The sequence below is a fragment of the Rhinolophus sinicus genome, chromosome 14, assembly GCF_057876585.1.
Source record: "Rhinolophus sinicus isolate RSI-liver-muscle chromosome 14, RSI-T2T, whole genome shotgun sequence".
In the NCBI taxonomy this organism is placed as follows: Eukaryota; Metazoa; Chordata; class Mammalia; order Chiroptera; family Rhinolophidae; genus Rhinolophus; species Rhinolophus sinicus.
The window spans coordinates 117208832-117228258 of NC_142514.1; the positions used below are offsets into that span (position 1 = coordinate 117208832).

The window sequence follows — 19427 nt, forward strand, 5'->3', positions numbered from 1 at the left end:
TGCATGGGTATTAACAGACTTGCTTCAATAAAATTCAAATGATTAGACGTTGACATTCTTTCTACCCAAGACTCCATTAACAGAGTCACAGCTTTCATTGTACAGCGTTTAGTGTTTTTTTCCATCATTAACAGAATTAGGTATTTAGTTGATCTTTAGGTGCATTTTCATCAAAAGTAAAATATTACTTCTAACAGCTATCAGAAATATTTGATCTTAAAGGGAAAAGGTTAATGAATGTTTCAACAGTTAAAAATTTTAATAGACCTCCAATTATAGATGCACAATATTTAACTTTGATAAGAAAGATATGCTGAACAACTTTTGGCTTTGGGACTTAAATTATAAATACAAACGTATATATATTTACTTATTCTTTTAGTTTTATTTCTTATATTTTCAGAAATTACATCACACACACACACACACACACACACACACACACACACACACACACAGTATAGTAAATTTTGGGAAACTGAAACAAAGAACCAAAATCAACATCTGGGTTTTAATCACCTTTGAACTTTCCATGAACAGAATTTCTAGGCACAGAATTGTTGTTAGGAATTAAAGGATATTTTGTTTTTGCTAAACTAGATTGTTCATTACTTCCTTTAAAACTCAAGATATACTTTTTTAGCCCAAATCTCTGGTTCCAATATTTTATTTACACCAAAAGTGTTTTTAATCCCAGTGGTGCCATCAGCACTTATTTCCAGGAACAGTTTGCTAACACTATTTAATATACCCTTTTATATAAACAATAGGAATAATAACATTACATAAAACACCAGTTCACTGACTATTAGTGTTCTGGAGTAAATCTTTCATTCCGAAGACCAGGAATTATCAGTTTTTTCTGTTTCATTAGGGCTTTTTACTGGAAAGTATTCGTATGATTGTGTTATATAAAACAATAATTCTAGAATGTACAAGGAAATATTTAACTTGAGACTTCGTATTTATAAGTATAAAATCTCTAGGAAAAAAAGGATGATTACATGAAATAATTTAATGGCCCGCATTACACTCAAGCATCAATTTGCTTTAATACAAGTAAAAAACATTCCTAATATGATTCCTCACAAACAAGCAAACAGAAGCCCTCCTTTTTATCAGTAAGTCCTCATTACCATTTGAGGTTAATTTGTGATTTGTTACAAATTACTAATAAATTCTCTCAACTATAAATGTTAAAGATACATAGTTTTTAAATATTAAAGAACAAGAAAATCAGATAAAAAGAACCAATCCACAACAAATTACTATTTAATTTCCTGAAATTATATGGATAATTTATTAACTTCATATGGGATGCGAAGAACTGCTAAATTGTTCTAAATATAATCTAAAGCACCTGATAAAGAATAGAAATTTTTAAAAAAGAGGTTGGTGTTTGAAGGAGGTGAGTGATAAAGTTAAGCTTACAAGAGGTGTATCTTCCCTTCTAAAAATGTCAAAAGACATAGGTCAACCTGATTTAAGCTAAGAATGGATAAATACTTTAATGTAGATTTGGGAACTATAGGAAAGCAAATTCCACAACCATGAGAGCAATAACCTACCATTTGTTTGTGTCTGCATGGCTCAAAGGGTCAGAAGGGGATAGTTTATATTTTTTGGCAGAGATAAAACACAATCCACAATAGAACTTCAGATTTCAAGGAGAGCTCCTTCAAATTCAGCAGCTAACAGCTTGTCTCTATTCGCTGTCACTCTAGATCAGAGAAACCCACGCTTTTTTTCTTGCCTGACCCCCCCCTTCAGTTACACTTGAGCTCTCTGACTGAAAAGGTCTGGAACAGATTAAAAGTCAGGCTATAAAATAAAAAGCTTTGGCATGTTGTCAAGTCTGTCTGGAATACACATACACAGTGGGCCCAAAAAGGGAAACTAAAGGCAATTAAGAGAATTTTATGAAACTTTTTTTGGCATATCTAATTGTATGTACATATGTGTTGGAGGAAGGGAGGAAGAATTTTTTTTGTACTTTTTGATTCAAAACAAAAGACCAAGCTGTGTAATTAATGGATCTACTTTAGCTCACAGCCAAGTTGTTTTATTTCATGGTTTTAACTGAAAATACTTAAAAACAAAAACAAAAGAAAGCTTTGTTTCAATTCTTGATTTCTGCAGTTAGCTAAGGGTTAATCATCATCTTTTATAACCTTATGTAGGGATTAAAAAAAACAACAACAAAAAAAACCCTCAAAAAAACACAGAATCATTTTTAAAAGTTTCCAAATCGTGGACAAGTTGAATTCATTAAAGATGATTTAAGGAAACATGGCTGTTATCCTTCCAGTCCACACAAATGGCAACATTTATTAAATTCTCTACCTTAACGCGGTTTCCTGTTTCAACCACAAGGGCTGATTCAAGTATCAAATAGAATCTGAAGTTGCAAATTATTAACATGCCACATAATTTTTTTAACACCCAAATAGGTCTTGAAGCTTAAAAGGCTAGCATTTAATCAGCCAAACTAGGTATCTGTCAAAATGCACCTCTGCCCAGATCCCACCTTTGACTTTACCTGAATAGGGAGTTCAACCCGTCCATAGAACTGACCAGTCAGTTTGGGGCAAACCCAAATGTTGGGGCAATTTAAAGGTGTACATAAAGACATAGGAGAGCTGTTCATAATGTTCCTGACAGGGAAATGATTTTGCCCAACCAGCTCCGGCTAGTTTCCCCCCCCCCCCCCCCCACACAAAGTGTTTTTTGATGGCATTCACAGAGTTAATTCCTCTTTCCCATAAGGGCCCCACAGTTGTTGTCAGGTCAACCCCTATAAAGCTTCAAAGGTTCCGCGTCCCCTCAATCTGACCTACTCAGTGATCTGCACATTGTTTTCATTTAGCTGCATCCAATCCAAGACGAAAACTTCGAAACCACAATGATCTGCTTCTTTTTAGATTCATTTTTCCATGGCTTTGGGAAAACATCTCAGAAACCTAACTGAAGAAACTGAAAACAGTGAAAAAGTATAGGCAAAAAGGCACTAACGGGCTTGTACACTATTATCAAAATGTGCATATTTGGGAGGGGTGTATTCTTTTGCACAAATCAGTGATTTAGTCATGTGGTTTGGGGAGGAATATGGCTTTGCTTTTTGTTTCCTAAATGAAAAACAAAGAAAGGATCTTTACTTTAAAAAAAAACACACACACACACAAAAAAAACAAAAAAGCCAGAAGAGAAGGAAAAAACTATGTCATTGGTCTTATCTCTAGGGTAACAGGATATCCCACACCTCCATTTAGGATAGAAAATATTACAATACCCAGGCACAGTTGGTACTCATTGCTCTCCTAAGTTAAGCATACGCAGGCATCAGGTCACTAACGAAAGCTGGTATCCCAGGTTTTAGATGCAGCAAGACAGCCTGATTATTATTGTAGCTAGAAAGATCATTTTAAATAAATCACTGTCTCCCAAAAATGTGAAAGGAACAGTGATTCTGATTAGTCAGCCACCGCAACATTCCCCCAATCCCATCCGGAGGAGTCTAAGCTGTAATAAAAAGCTGATATACACCTGAATTTCTCAAATTTAAAGTAAAGGGTATAAAAAGAGGTATAAAAATACTGGAAAATTTGGGTGGGCAGTCATTTTTTAATACGATAAAGCAATGCAATTTTATTTAAATGTACCTTCCCAAATTCACATATAAAAAATATTAATCAAAAATATCTAGAAAGGTTTTGAGATGAACCTTTACCAAAACGAGGGTCAAGCCTTGGGTCTAGCCAAGAGGTGGTCTTGTTCTTATGGTTTATATAGTAAATTTCTCCATCCTGAGTCATGGCTTGTTCCCATCCATCAGGAAGAGGACCTATAAATACAGAAAAAAAATCACGGTTGGTTTTTATTTGGTGCACCTAAAAAAAAAAAAGTGGGAGGGGTGCTAATTTAAAAAGAAAATACATCTTGACATAAAGCAATTCATTAAAACAAAATTAAGCATGTGTTCCGAGAAGAAAGGTAAACCTATGTACCAGATTCTTCTCCACTAAAAAGAAACTTAGCAAATAATAAAATCTATATCCCCAAAGACAAATGAAAAAAAAAAGTCAGATTTTTAAAAAATCCTTTTGGAAGTCATGACCCAAATAATATTATTACTGTTAATACAAGACATGAAGTGCTACAACTCAGGCACTAACCCCTTCCCCCAAGTCCAGTTGGTTTTGTGACAGTACCTTCTTAGGAACTCCAAGGTTCTTTAACAAGGAATACATGCAAGTGTTTTCGGAACATCTAAAGTATCATAAACATTCTGTTTAATATAAAGCACACTTCAGCTAAGCCTGACAAGCTCCATTTATTTCCCTTATTTATGTGATGGGCTCACATCATGCAAACTATAATAGAGAAAACTATAGTCCAAAAAAAAAAAGCTTATTTTTAAGCAGCCCAGAAGTTGCTACTAGGAGGTAGTAGGTATGGCCAGAAGTTAAAGTTTGTTAGAGGCTTGGAAGGGAGTAAGTGCTTAAACTGTTTGGAAGGGAAATTTCTCATGAAGAAGCTATGGAATGAGGAAAGAATATCTGGGAGGTAGAACTAAAGAATATAATTAAGTCTAAGACGATTATTCTATCTTTAGGAGGGTAGAGAAGCTAGACAATTGCTTTTGGGAGGTAACAGCAATGAAAAAAGGCCAATAACAAATTCAAGAATATTTCCATCTCAATTCATTTTTTCCCCACCCTCCCCCTTCCACTTCCCATCCCCATCAGGAGTCAGGAGAGGCAAGTGTAAATTGGAAATAGAATCTGAGTAAATGCCTAAAATTTTTCTGTGGACCAACATGAATTGAGTGCTTACTGTGTGCCAGTCACTGTTCTAAGTATATTAAGTACACTAACTCGTTTAATCCTTACAACAACCAATGACATAAGCAGCGATACCATTTCTATTCTAATGAGGAAATTGAGGCACAGAATGGTTCAGTCTGGTACAATCCCACAAAGCTAGTTAGTGCCAAAGACGATACTTAAACACAGCAGCCTAACCCCCTCGTAACTATTTCTTTTCATTCATCTCTCACATTTAAGACCAGAGACTGAGTACGCTTCTTGTACAAAAATAGAACCAGTTCCTTTTTTCCATATTGGCAGTCTCAGCTGGCCTTGTGGGTGTTGCTGAGTAAGTAACTCTGTCTGGTTAAGCAGACCATTCACACAAGCCAGTTTCACTTGAATCAGGGACAGACCCACTTGCTACTAGACTATTATCAAAGGTCTGCTTTGAAAGAGGAACAAAATCCTGTCAGGAAATGCAGACCTGTGAAACTGCAGTGTTCTGTATTCCTAGAGAAACCACTGGGGGAAGACCTTCCTCCAGTCCAGGATGTGGAATTCTGCACACAATGCTAATCATTTCCAGAGGAATTTGCTGTAAGGGATCCCATGTTTACTAAAAGGTGAATGAGAAGCAAACTTGTTTAACACACAGTAAATCAAACCGCTTTTCTTGGTAGCTTTCTGTCACTTTGGGCTCTTATTTCCCCATGAGGAAGGTAGAGCCTGCAAAGCTGACTACTGATGGTTTGCTACTACCTTTAATTGTGAAGAAGGCTCAACTGTAAAATGTTTTTGAAAAACAGGTAACCAAAATTCTAAGTTCTTAAGACATCATGTTGATAAACAAGTCAACAGCAGTTACTGGATGCCTTAAGAGCCTCAACTCAACGATCCCAATGGACTCCATTACAGCCTCCAAACCTGCCTGGATTTCTCCTACCTTTTGTTGTTTTCTTTTTTTAACAGTATCACTCTCCACCCTAACTGTCTGAGTTAAAACCAAGCGCACTCTCTTGGAAACAAAGCAACCTTCCCCATGTACTTACTCACTCCAGCCTGTAGATTCTACTATACCCTCTCTGACTAAGCTGTTCCAACCTACCTTTAAAAACTCAACCATCAATAGTTCCCAGCTCTTTTTCCTTACTACTATAGAGCTTCTTTCCTTGGTGCCAGACTTCTCATCTCCTCTCCTCATCCCAGTGCCTTCCATCAAACACCACCAGGGATTTTTTTTTTTAAATATTACTTAACCAACTTTTATGTTACTCATTGTCTTTAAAACATCTCCCTTGTCTCCATCATCAAAAGGAAAATGCCAGCTGGACTCATTTCTTAGTAAGTGTTCTCCACACACCCAATTCATACCACCCCCTTCCAATGTTTCACAAAATGATGCCATCTCCTTGTATGTGCAGTTCCTGTTATCACAGACATCCTTCTGCCCCACCCCTTATAAATGCTTATTCATCCTGCAAGAGAAAGATGTCACCTCTTCAATTCAGCCTTCCCTGATTGCCTCATACAAAATTATTAGTTTTCTCTTCTACTCTGTATTAACATTTAATGGACAGAGCTGTAATCACCTGTTTACATTGTCTGTCCTCTTGGCAATCACCAGGTCACTCACATTTTAACTTGTAGGCTAGTATCTGAGTAATTGCTCAATAAATATTTAATGGAAGAATGAATGTCCTGCCTTTTAATCCTCTGAACTTTCTATAAATGAGCTTAAAATCATATAGTGCATATATTATTTTCAATTAATATGTTTATAAACAGAGTATGAAAATATGTTATTAATCCAGTGCCTTTTGCTCCTTAAACTTTCTATTCATATACGTATTCATTTTCACAGTTCATTTAAATATTCTAAAAGTAGTAAAACTTGCAGAAATGCATGATGGAAAAGGCAAAAGTTTCTTGTAACCTACTCCTGGGGGAAAACTGAACAACTTCAGTTTTGTGATAGGTTCTGGGTTTTTTTCCTTGTGCACATTACACAACTCATACACACCCACTGAGGTCATGCTCTGCCTGTACTGTATTATTCACTTAACATACTACGGGCATCTTTTCTTGACACAGCACGTAGGTCTCTCATTCTTCATAGATCTTACTGTACTAATATACTAGAATTCATTTATTCCTTTTCCAAGCGTTGGATATGAGTTGTTTATACATTTTTTTTCTGTTATAAGTAATAGTATAACACACAGGCCCTGGAGGCACTGATGGCAGCAGCACCTCCACTCCTGGCTCCATTACTCCCGTCACACAATGGTGATATCACATTTACACCTGCACAGTGGCTCTGTGTGCTACGCACTGTTCTTATCCCTGTCATCCAGACCAAACACAGGGACTTCATTCAGAGAGGTAACTTGCCCAATGTAAAGATCTGAACCTAGGCAGTTTGACTTCAGAGCTTTTTATTTGAAACCATGTGATATGCTGCTTCCCAAAGATATAAATACATCCCCCAGAACTCATGCAGGTGTTTCATACCTTAAATTCAAATCATTAAATATTTATCATATATAAATCATTAAGTACTTAGTATTTAACTAAAAACAGTAGACTTCAAAAATTAAATGTAAGAAACTTTTCACCAATACTATTCTTATGTACCATAAACAATTAAAACAAACCTCTTCATGTACTACTTTTAGACATGAAGACATAAAGAAGAGACAAGCTCAGTACAAATAAACAGTATAGTAATTGCTGCCTATTTTCTCACCATATTTCTAATTAAAGAAATGATATGCATATGAAATAGAATAAGTACCATATAATTAATTTTATAAGCACTCAGATTTATAGCAAAATATATATGCTAAGCAGAAAAGAATGCTTTATATATTCATTTATGTGTTTCTTTCAACAGTGGTAAAAATAAAATGTTATGTGGTAAAAATAAAATGTTATGTGGAAAGAGATGGCCCAAAATAGGATGTTTTCTTTTTCTTTTTTTCAAAAAAAAATTTTTTTTTTGGTTGGGGAATTTTGGGGAACAGTGTGTTTTTCCAGGATCCATCGGCTCCCAGTCAAATCACTATTTTCAATCTAGTTGTGGAGGGTGCAGCTCACTGGCTCATGTGCGAATCGAACTTCTAGTCAGGGCAACAGTGAGGAGTCCAGCATGGAGGGGGCGAATAAACAAGGAGTGAGGCACAGGGGTTTTTAAGATCAAGACTTGACCAGAAACACTTCTGTCATTTCAATCAATAAAAGGTTGAGTTAAGTAATACCTACAGGGGATTATAAAGACTAAAGGGTGATACCAATTTCTCCAAAGTCATGGACAACCTCTAATAAGTCAGAATGGGCAATAAACATTTTCAGCCCAAATCACATTCACATACACTAAAGGTAGGCCCTTAGACGCAGGCAAGATATGGGTGTGTTTCAAGGCTGGAATATCATGCCTGACCACCACACTAAAGTCTTTTGGGGGAAGAAGAGATAAAACATAACAGGCCCTGAATCAAGAAGGCAGTGAGAAAGAGGTTAGTGTTTTAATGAGATGTAAAACATTTGAATTAGGACAAGCAAAAAAAGAGAGTGGTAGGCTATAACTCAAGTAATTCATAAATTAGAATTACCTCTCCTTGGGAAAAATAAATTTTTACGTAGGACTTCCTACTATTGGTTGAATGATTACTTATCTACTACAGCAAATACTAACTTCCTGCAGTATTTTAAAAACATAAAATAGTCCATGTCATAATACTGAAGGTGACTCACCATCAACTTCCTGCTCTTGCCTAAGCACCCTCTTGCATGAGTAATGACTAACAAACCATTTGCAATACCTAATCAAACAAGAAAGTCTTGATTATGCCACACGTTAAATGATCAACATCTTACTGTCATCTGCCCCACAGTTCAGGAACAAAGAAGTCACCCAGGACACTGAAAGCATATTAAACACACCCTGATGCGGGGTTCAAAGTACAGGACTATCAAGAAGTAGTTTCCTTAGAATGTAAACTGGAAAAGTAGATGCAATAATCTTTAAAGGTATGTAATTCTGATCAATTTCAGTGTTTTTTTTTTAAATTCTGGTTTCTTGTATTTAGGACGAATCAAAAACTGTTTTTACTATATGCAAGGCATTGTTGTAAGTTCTTTGTAAGCAAGTATTAACTCACTTAACAGCCCCATGGCACAGGTACTATAATCATCCCCACTTTACAGATGAGGAAACTAAGGCACAGAAAAGTTGCCCAAGATCATTTAGCCCAAACTAAGTAAGTGGCAGAGCTGGGATTCAAACCCAGTTTTAGCTCTCCAAAAAGCATGCTCTTAAATACTACCCTACCCTGCAAATATGACAAACATTTATCAAAGGTAGTGTTTTTTAAAAAATTTGTCTATTCCTAGAACTTCCATGCAATTCCATAGCTTCAGTCACATTCATGTAGATGACTCCTACATCTTTAATGCTTTTCACAGGGTCAACACTAGTTTTCTTCACCAACTGGACACTGATACTTCACAAAATATGTCCAATATTTTGAGTGGATTTTACTTTAAAATAACAATTGTGTCTGTTCCTCAAATAAAACTTTAATGTAGACTTTCACATTTCTATGACTAAATTTTAACAGTAGCCCTCCCACCCTCATCTGTCTTAATTAACTGCAGCATTAAACATTATATGTGATGCAAGATCATCTTGCCTCTCCTCCTCTGAGGAAACAGCTCTTTGACTCAGGGCTCCCCAAAGCCCACTGGAAAAATGTGCAGATCTGTATTGGGTTATTCCAGGTCTGCCACAGTCAGGCATTACACAGCACTGCATAGGTCGTAGAGGTATTCACCATCGTTCATAACCCTTCTCAGTCAGTCCTCTTTCTTTAGAAGTTTCTTCAAACTTCTCCTGTCCTCTCTCTAGGACTTCCCTGCTGGCACTCTTCTAACACCCTCCTTGCTCAGCTAACTCCTCCTCATCGCTCCCCAGTGTGAATGGCACTTCCTCAAGCGGGCTTTGCCTACACAAGCTTTCCTCTCCGGTGCATCACGCGCTTTTTCTTCGATAGGATGATTCCATCACCTTAGTCACTCAGTAACCCACTCCAAGACAGCCCTCCCAGCTGCATGGCTTGTTCACTGCTGTCTTTCCAGTACAGGCATACCTCGCTTTATTGTGCTTTGCACTTTACTGTGCTTCAGAGATGTGATTTTTACAAACTGAAGGCAAGAGCCTCCACCAGAAAGAGGATTAGGACTCGCTTTACTGCGACAGTCACTTTATGGCAGTGGTCTAAAACCAAACCCACAGTACCTCCCAAGGTCTGCCTGTACTTACTTAGCAGTGCTTTGGGCTTTTCAGCTCCACGCACATGCACCCCACTCTCCAAACTGTCCCCTCTTAGCCCCCGGTTTTTACCCACTGAAATTCTCCTCTATTCTCATGATATGTCTTTGTGAAGCTTTTCTCTACTCTATCCCACTAGTAAGACTTCCCCACCCATCAACTGGAATTGCGCTTGTTTTGATTATTTGGTATTTGCTTGTATTTGCTCTTTTACACTGAGATGAAGTATAGGCCAGGTAATAGCATGGGAAGAATTTATCATTCTGTCCATAGGTCCTGAAAGCATTCACCACTACCATTCATACCTCTCCTCACTCAGTCTTCTTTTGGTCCTTCAAACTTCTCCTCTCTAGAATATAGAGTTTTTTCTTTTTTTTCACGAGTGGGTATTCTCTATTTTACATGGTTGCTCAGGAGAAAGATAGCAACATTGATTAGAAACTACCACCAGGTTAGTTTGTGATGTTTTGGTCAGGAGACTTACAGTTTTCAAAATATACAGGAACTAAAATACATTCACCCTGACTCTTTTGCAGTTTTGTTTCCAAAGAAGTCTTCCATAAACATAAACATCTGAAATTAATATGCTTGATCTTGTAAACCCTAAACAATCCCTCATAAGTTCTGCCCACACTACTAAAATTTTAGCTAGACACCATGGAAAATGTTGTCATGTACAATAAATATTAAATATTATTGTCACTCACTTTTTTTGTGGCTTTAATAAGCCAAACATGGGGCAAGTGTATATTAATACATCATTGAAGAAAAAGCAGTTTATAAAATCAAGTCTTGGTAAAAGAAATATGGTTTCTCTTCTGGTTTCCATAGCAACAGTTTTATTCTCGGTGAAAAGTGACTTACAGCATGCATCTCCAAAGAGCTCAGACTGTGCCATTTTTACATAGACAGACATAGAAGCTGCAATCGAAAAAGATTATAAATATACTGATGAAAATCTTCTTCAGGCAAATAAGTGCTAAGAGTGATGCCAGCTCATTTCTTTCTCCCCCTTTGAGTTCAGGTGTTCTATGTCATATAGGTAACTAGATGATTCTGCTGCCAAACTACCAGAACATGCTGATAGGCCCAAACCCCCTGGAGACCACAATGGACAGTGCAGTAGATTAAGACGAGACCCTGGCCCATACATCTGAAGGCTTAGGTTGGAATCCTGGCACTGCTGCTTACCTGCATTCCACTCAGGAGCATCCTGCACCTCAACCACTGTGCTCACACCCCTTTATAGCAGACACCTCACCGTTCCCTAATCGTTTGCCTATAGCCCTGTCTCTCCCACTCAGGCTCTAAGGCTTGAAGTAAGTACCTTGATTTTTTCTTTCGTCTTGTATCCCCAGAGCTTTGCACTGTTTGCTGAGCTGAAATAATTAAGAACTTACCTGTGGTAAAAATGACTGATTGGTCACAATCTCTCAGATCCTCAGTCTGTGCTTTTATAAATCATATATTTTTTTTAAAAGTTGATAACATTTTGTAGGATTTTTATATTAAATAAGCTCTCAAATAAAATGATGGAGTTATTCATATGTATTAGGCACTTAGTAAAGGTTTTATTCCAACTGAAAATAGGAATAAAATAAAAATAGGAATACAAAGTGGATCATTAATGTTTCTCTGGTTTTAAGTTTACCATTCTAGAGTTTTCTATCTTGGTAATCCATAAACCAGCAGAATCAGCACACCTGGAAACCTGTTAGAAATGCAGAATCTTAGGTCCCACTCCAGACCTAACTACTCAGAATCCGCATTTTAAAAAATCCCTAGGCAATTCCTGAACACATTATAATTTGAGAACCAGTGGTCTAGAATACAGAAAACTAATAAGGCTCACTTGTTTTATTAAACTCTTTTATAGAACTAGTTACCATTAACTCAAACTTTACCAATATAGCAAAAGTACCATTCAATGGATTACTTGGTTACAAAAAAAAAAAATCACCTTTGATGCATTGTAAATGAAACCAAATATAATTTTAGCCTTAAACTCTAGAAAGACGGCATAGTTAAGAGAAAATTGTACAGGTTTAGATTCAGTAGGACTTGGGATCAAATCTTGGATCCAATATTTATAAGCCTTGTAACCCCAGGGCAAGTTCCTTAATCTGCTTGATGCTCACTTCCCTTATTTAGAAAACGGAGATGAATACTCTTAATTAATTGTTGAGAGGATTAAAGGATAAAGTACTGGACATAGTAGGTACTTAAAAAAAAAGTAAGTTTTCCATTCTTTCCTGGAATAATTCTGCCATTTTGTTCTAATAATGTATTTAACTTACAAAATTTGTGTACAATATAAAGAGGCAGGTTTATGAGAAAATAAACCTGGGTCTCAAACACAAAATGATCAGCTAACAAAAGCAAGTAACTCATAGGTTTTTCCCTTCCATAGGGGGATCCTAGAGAAGAGTCAGATTTTTCATGGTCTCCCAATTTTTTCAGGATAAAGCTCAAACTTTTTAGTTGGTCACACAAAATTCTTCTGCAAATGTCTTTGGTCTCATCTCTGCACCATTTCACCACTAGTTATGTGGTGCTGGGGCTTTCTGGCCTCAGTAATCTCTCACAAACTGACTGTCCCCTTTACCTTCTCTTTTCTTCAGCAAAGGCAACTCCCACTCATCTACTAAAATCCAGGTGCTGAATCCAATCGTTTATCACCATACTGGTGTAGCCTTTCCTCTGTTATTGCAACTGCTCCCTAACTAATCCCCCTACTTTTAAAAAACTTACTCAGGTTACATTACTCCTCTGTTCAAAACCTACAAGTCCCTACATAATATGGCCTCCATGGACCTTTCGAAAACTCTGTCCTAGTTGCAATGGCCTCCTTGCTGTTCCCCAAACATGCCTCTGCACCTCTGAACTGGCTGTTGTGCTATGCATGGAACATCTCTCTCCTTTCCCCCAGATAACTGCATGACTCTGTTCGTTCAGATCTGCTCAAAAGACATCTAGGAGAGGCCTTCACTGGAGAAACGATCTACAAATATCATCTCTCTCTATCTCCAGCCAATCACTCTCTGATCCTTAACAGGTTTATTTTTCTCTTTCCATTTTAACTATCTGACACATTGTATTTTTTTAATATTCTGTATTCTCACGATTTAGAATAGTGCCTGGCATGTATTATTCAGAATTTACTGAAGGAATGAGTGAACCTCTGGCTCTTTAAAGACGGCTTCTCTACTCTCCCGACTAATTTACATGTTCCTCCACTATGTTCTCAGCACTTGGCATATGTCTGCCTTAACATTTATTGCTAGTTATATGGGAAAAAAGTGTTTTAACTTGACTTGTAATGGCAATCCCAGTGGCCATTACAATGCCTAGTACAAAGAAGGGCAGTTAATATTTGTTGAATCAATGATTGAGAAAGGCAACAATTCAATTGTCTCAAGGTGAAACCATGCGACTTTGTGAAATATCATTTTCCTGTTCGTTATAGCTGCATGAATTTCCCAGAGAAAAAGGCCAAGTATAAGCTCACAGTACTTTCTAGTATGCAACTCTCCAGGCTTTCTTCAGTGCAGCTTGATTCTTTTATACTTAACAGAGTTTTAGTAAGTACATTTATAAAAGATTAGCTTTCTGTTAAGCTCATTTAGACTTCAGAATGTTCAAATAACGCAATGACCTTTTGTCAAAACGTTAACCTAAAGTAAATTTCACCACCTTCCTACCTCACTGACATCAAAAGAAAATATTATTTACAAAAACTCTATTATTGCAGAATTTCTTTCATTTCACTGATGCTGCCTATATATGGTAGTCTATGGATATAATTTTTAAAGAATTAGCATCTTAATCTTTCACACAAATACTCCTCTTATGAGTCATAAAGTTACTTAGCAATAGAGTAACCAGAAGGACTTAGAAATCAGTGGGAAAGACAAAAATAATATTCCAACACTTATCAAGAGAAGAAATAAAATAGGCATTTATTTGGTTCTTACATGTAAATAATTTATAATCTTTCCCATCCTCTCTACTCCAAAGCTGAGCAAAGTTTCCAAAATTCTGCAAATAGTCACAGAAGAAAAGTTGAACAGGAACACTTCCACTTTTAAGCACCTCTTTAATAAGTCATTTTACTAAGAGAGCTGGTGGCAATGATACTAATGTATCCAAAATTGTTTTCTTTATATTCTTTAATATCCTTTTACTTTTCTAAGTTAGTCCACTGGTTAAAAATAACAGAAATAAGCTTATATCCTTTTCTTTTTTCTTCTTCATTACATTCACTTACACTAAAATCTTAGTAACTTTCAGAATTCAAATGAACTTCCCCAAACAGTTACTTCAAAAGAGTTTGAAAAAATTAAAATATATATATTTATTTGTGCTCTAAGTACAGGTCAAGGGAACTCAACAAGGGAAACTCAATATTGAGTTTTTATATATTTCTCCTTGCTTTAGAAGACAACTTCTAAAATAAGCCAAGATGGCAGGAAAGAATCATCTTACCTGAAATAATCAAGCAAATAACATATGAACACAATACTCCTTAACATATTTGAGATGTAGATAATTATTTTGGATATTATGATTCTCAAATTGAAATAATCTTTTAAAATGGAGCACTATAAAAAATACTAATGTGAAGCTACTGAAAAACCAAGTAACTCTATACATCTGCCTTGCAATATGATTAATTTGGGTTTATTCAATAAAGGAATGAAGAAATGAATACTTTAAAAATGTTATAGATTATACATGCCAATAGTTTTGCTGATATATTTGGGGGTGGGGTTGTTTTACCCTGGGAGTTCATTGTAGAAGCCCAGCTGGGTAGACTTGGCATAAAGAATGACAATTTATCAGCCAACACCTATTGTTCCATTGGCAAATGTTGCTGCTTTGCCCAGGCAATCTGAGTTTTAGTATTATTTAGAAAATACTGTTAACTGAAAAATCATGACTGGAGTCAGTTAACATCAAAAGAGATCCCCAGTGAAGAGGAGTGAGTGAGACACTGTCATCCTCAGAATAAAACAGGCCATTAGCTGCCTTGACACAGGTTTGCTTGCTTCATTAAGCAGCAAAGTCAAGAAGCCATCAAGATTAAAAGGTGCCATGTGGAAGGCATCCTTGGGTTTAAGAAAGACTTAGAAGAAGAACTAAAGTACTGAGGATTTGATCATTGCAAGCTAATGCCATTTGCAACTTGGTTAGACATTCTCATTGAATTATTTTTTTCTATTTCACAAATATTTTTATACTCCATAGTCCCTATATATTGTTTATTTGCAACTTTTGTTAAAATGGAACGTACTGGTCTATATTTTTAAGCAAGAACTATGTTCTTGTTTCCATATTACTAGCCATTTTTCAGGAACTTAATCATCAAATAAGTCAAGACAAACTATATAAAACAATTGAGTTTTTTAAGAATTAGTTATATCGATTCTGGATTATTATGTTTTTGCTCTTTACTATTTCCTGTGGCCACCTTTTCTTAATTTACCTAAATTTTCAGATGAGAAAACAGAAACCAGCAATTTTGGTTAAAAAAAAAAAAGGACATAGTTAGGATAGGAGCTTGAGGTAACTAATAAAATACATTGTCTCTTATCTCTTGCTTCATTTACTGCTCTGACTTTGGGCTTTGCTACAATGTACCCCTGTGAATACTGTTGATATACTTCAGTACAGTCTCATTATATATACTATGACTTCAGATTGACAAATAATTTCCATTTTATAATAATCAAGAACTTTCAGAAGAACAGAAACATTGACTCATGTAATGTAAATATAGCCTAAAGACAATATGGTTACCAGATTTTTAAAATTATTTTAAATGAACTGTGGCTACTAGTTAATACAAACTAAGTAAATTGTAAAATATCAGATCAGATCACATTTACTTATCTATTATGCATGCAATATATTTTACCAAACACTGTATATTGTTAATAACTTCTAACTATGTCCCAATTACCTTTTATAGGTTGTGTAACTTAATCTTCACAATAGCCCTGAAAATTCTGTGTTATCTGTTGTTATCGTCATTTTCCAAGTGAGAAAACTGAGGTACGGGTAGGTACAGTAACTTGTCTTAGATCTCACTGGCAGTAAGTGACAGAGCTGGGATTCAAATTCAGGTCCACGGGACTTCTAAGAGCCCTTGATCTTATTTAACCTCCTATTCTAAATTCCTTCTCAGTTCACTCCAAACATGAAAAGTAGAACTTCAAAGTTGATGAACTATGTACAACACATGAAGTAGGAATTATCAACTCCTAAACCTATTGTCAGCTTTGCAACTTCTCACACATCCTTACCCTTTTCTGTGCTTTTTAAAGTTAAAAACCTTACACCTACCTTTTACCTGTTGGTTTTACATTTCACTTCTATTCTCTCCCTGTCATTTTTCTTGGTAACAATTTCTTTCCCGTTTGGTCTTTTGTGCTCTGACAGAGATTACACAAAACAGGGGTAATACAGGTCTGTACCACTCTGCTTGCTTCTCAACATTTCCCCCACTGCAAGGAAGGTGTTTAGCACATTCCTCTAACATGTATCATCTTTCTCCACCCATCTTGAGGTATCTCCTAGGAATTCCATGCAGGTTAATAGGAAATCTGAAAGTGCTGCATTGGTAGATCTGGGCATCAGTCAAATATAAATGCCTCACTTAAAAACATGAAAATAACGAATCCCTTAAAACACACCAGTGATAACACATTTAACTTTAGATTGTTATCAAAGGCACATTTTTTAAAAGCAGATAATTGGGTTAATTGATTTTGCTTAATTTAAATCACAGCTTATGATATTTAATGTTCCTTAACAGTTACCAGCCCTTTGGTGTCAAGCTATTTCTGAATTATCACAGAGCATACTTTGACTTTATTATTGCTTTAAGATTCAGCAATCTTGTGGTTCACTGTTAACAAGCTATTATTAAAAAATTTATCATTTTCATATAAATAGAGGTGGTTAAGGAGAAGTATCACTTTTCTTTCCCCAAGTCCTTATTTTCTAATGTCAAACACCAAAATCACTAATGTTTGCCTCATTTTCAGTATGTAGAAGAACTATTTTATATAGACCAAGTATACATCAAAAGACTAATTAAATTAATATTTTATAAGCATAACAACATTTAAAAGAACTTCTAAAAGGCAATCACCTTGCCTCAAATAATTTAATAGAATAGGGTTTATATATGTATATACTATATTAAAGTAAAATATAACCATTATCTTACAGAATTATTCAATTTCCCTTTATTTTTTTCATTTCCTTCTCCTTGCCCTTCAAATTCTTTGTACAAAATTTACTGTAATTTCTTTGTCAATTAAATGGACAAAGAATATAAATTAGTCTTCGTCATAGAATCTAGTAAGTCTTGCCTCTGGAACCCTTTCCAGGTGGCACCTTTAAGTGATTTCTCTATTAGATATACTTAGAAATTTGGCCAATTACAAACTACAGGTCTCCAGTCTAGCAATGAAATCCATCATTTCAACCTCACATTTTGAAAAAGAACTGGTAAAAACAAAGTAAACTGATCATTTTTGCTAAATTAAATTAGACTGAATAAAAGAAAAAGAATTTCACAAAATCTTAGAATTGGAGAGAATCTTAAAAGATCATTCAATCCAGCCAACCATTAAAAATTAGGTCTGGGGAGTCAGGAGAAAAACGACAGTATTTTAAGAAAAGTGGTTTGATTAGAAATAATTATTATAGCAGAACACAAAACTGGACTCAACTATTTGAATAAGAATTCTTTTTTAAAAAGAGCAAAACTAGAAAGTTCTAGTTAAATTAACTAACGATAAAAATGTAAATCAAGTTGCATTTAGTTTGATTAACCCAGTAAAATGCTTCAGAAGAGCCCCGTAGCTTTCTTTTATCTGAAGGCTTCAGATTAGCAGACTCAGAAGGCATTCCCTTCAGGGTGAGAATTGGAGATACGCTGAACAGGAGCCATGTGCTGCTTTGTTACAGTAAATGCCGTCCAAGTTTAAATACCCTCACCAATCTCCTTCCTCACAGTCTTCAGGTTCTAAAAGCTGCTGAAAAGATTATTTTTTCCAAGCACTGACAAGTATCACCTTTGCTGCTTTTCTCAAGGAAAAACTGGACTCAGAAAGAGCTCAGTTCCTCTTACAGCCATTTGAGAAGCTGTGCCGTGCACTTCACTGGAGAACGCACAGCTCGAAAGCACCGTGGGTGGGTGCCTTCCAGATGGAGTAAAAGAAGCTCTTAGGTGGAAACCGTGTTAACATGACATTATGGCTATAATTTAATGTGAACATGAGGTGTATCAAGATTACAGTTCTCGTGACATTCATTCCAACGCATTTCAACACTATGGAGAAGTCCTTTATTTATTTTTCAAAGTCCACTAAAATGGAAGAAATGAAAGACAACAATCTCGTGCATGTAATTCCCAATTGAGTCATCTACTATACAGATTTTATCAAAAGCCTCAACTTGATTTGATAGTTAAGCCATTTGAATTTGTGAGCAAATTCAGAATAATCCACACTTGAATTTTCATATATACTTAACACCTTACTCTCATTTTGAAACTTCTGCTGACTCCTTTTCTTTATTACGATCAGTTTTGTTTTTTATAAAACTTTTTGGTTTCATCATACCTGTTTCTTCCTTTTTTAACTCATCATATTGTCTGACCTCCCCATTAAACACAATGACCTGTAGTGTGCTCTTGAAATAGCCTCTCTTCTTTAAGGTATAGTGCGTATTTTATTAGATACAAAATCTCCTTAAGCAAACATCACCCCACATCCACCACCTTCTGTAGAAACAGTTCTGCAGTTTATTTACTATAAACATAGCGCCAGTGCATTAACAGATCCTATCCCTTCTGTTTTCTCTGAGGCTTTTTTCTCTGTCACTACCTAACCCTGGTCACATGGGCTGTGGACCCCCATTATCAGAGTTTGAATTCTGGTTTCTATCATTGAAAAGTTGAATAATTTTGGAAAAGTTACTCAAGTTTTCTCAGATGTGAAGTGAGATGAGTAACAGCACCTAACTTAAATGGCCATGACGACAATTAAATGAGATAGTACAAAATGACATTAGCAGAATGCCTGGCATATAAATAGGGTTTCTTATTACTTAATACCTCATACTACCATTTAAACATGGCTCAAATCTTTTTGGGGGTGATTGTTCCTATTTCAACCTGATCTTCATACTTCCCCCCACCCTTTCCTAACCTACTACAATCTTGGCTCTTCCCAATCTACTCAAACTGTTCCCACCAAAGGCACTTCTCTTTACTA

The 19427-nt window shown here is 35.9% G+C and overlaps 1 protein-coding gene across 12 annotated transcripts in view; it reads right to left on the reverse strand.

The window, feature by feature from the left end:
- The window catches only part of YAP1 (Yes1 associated transcriptional regulator), a 103269-nt gene that overhangs the window by 32873 nt on the left and 50969 nt on the right, over window positions 1-19427 (reverse strand). For 4 of the 12 annotated variants that reach the window (XM_019712686.3, XM_019712689.3, XM_019712691.3 and 1 more), the window contains exon 4: window positions 3722-3841. The exons of 4 other annotated variants lie outside the window; for them this stretch is intronic. In XM_019712686.3, the coding sequence (XP_019568245.1) occupies window positions 3722-3841 (120 nt within the window). The remainder of the gene's footprint in view (window positions 1-3721; window positions 3842-19427) is intronic. 4 more of the 12 variants (XM_019712687.3, XM_019712692.3, XM_019712690.3 and 1 more) reach the window with 1 other exon arrangement.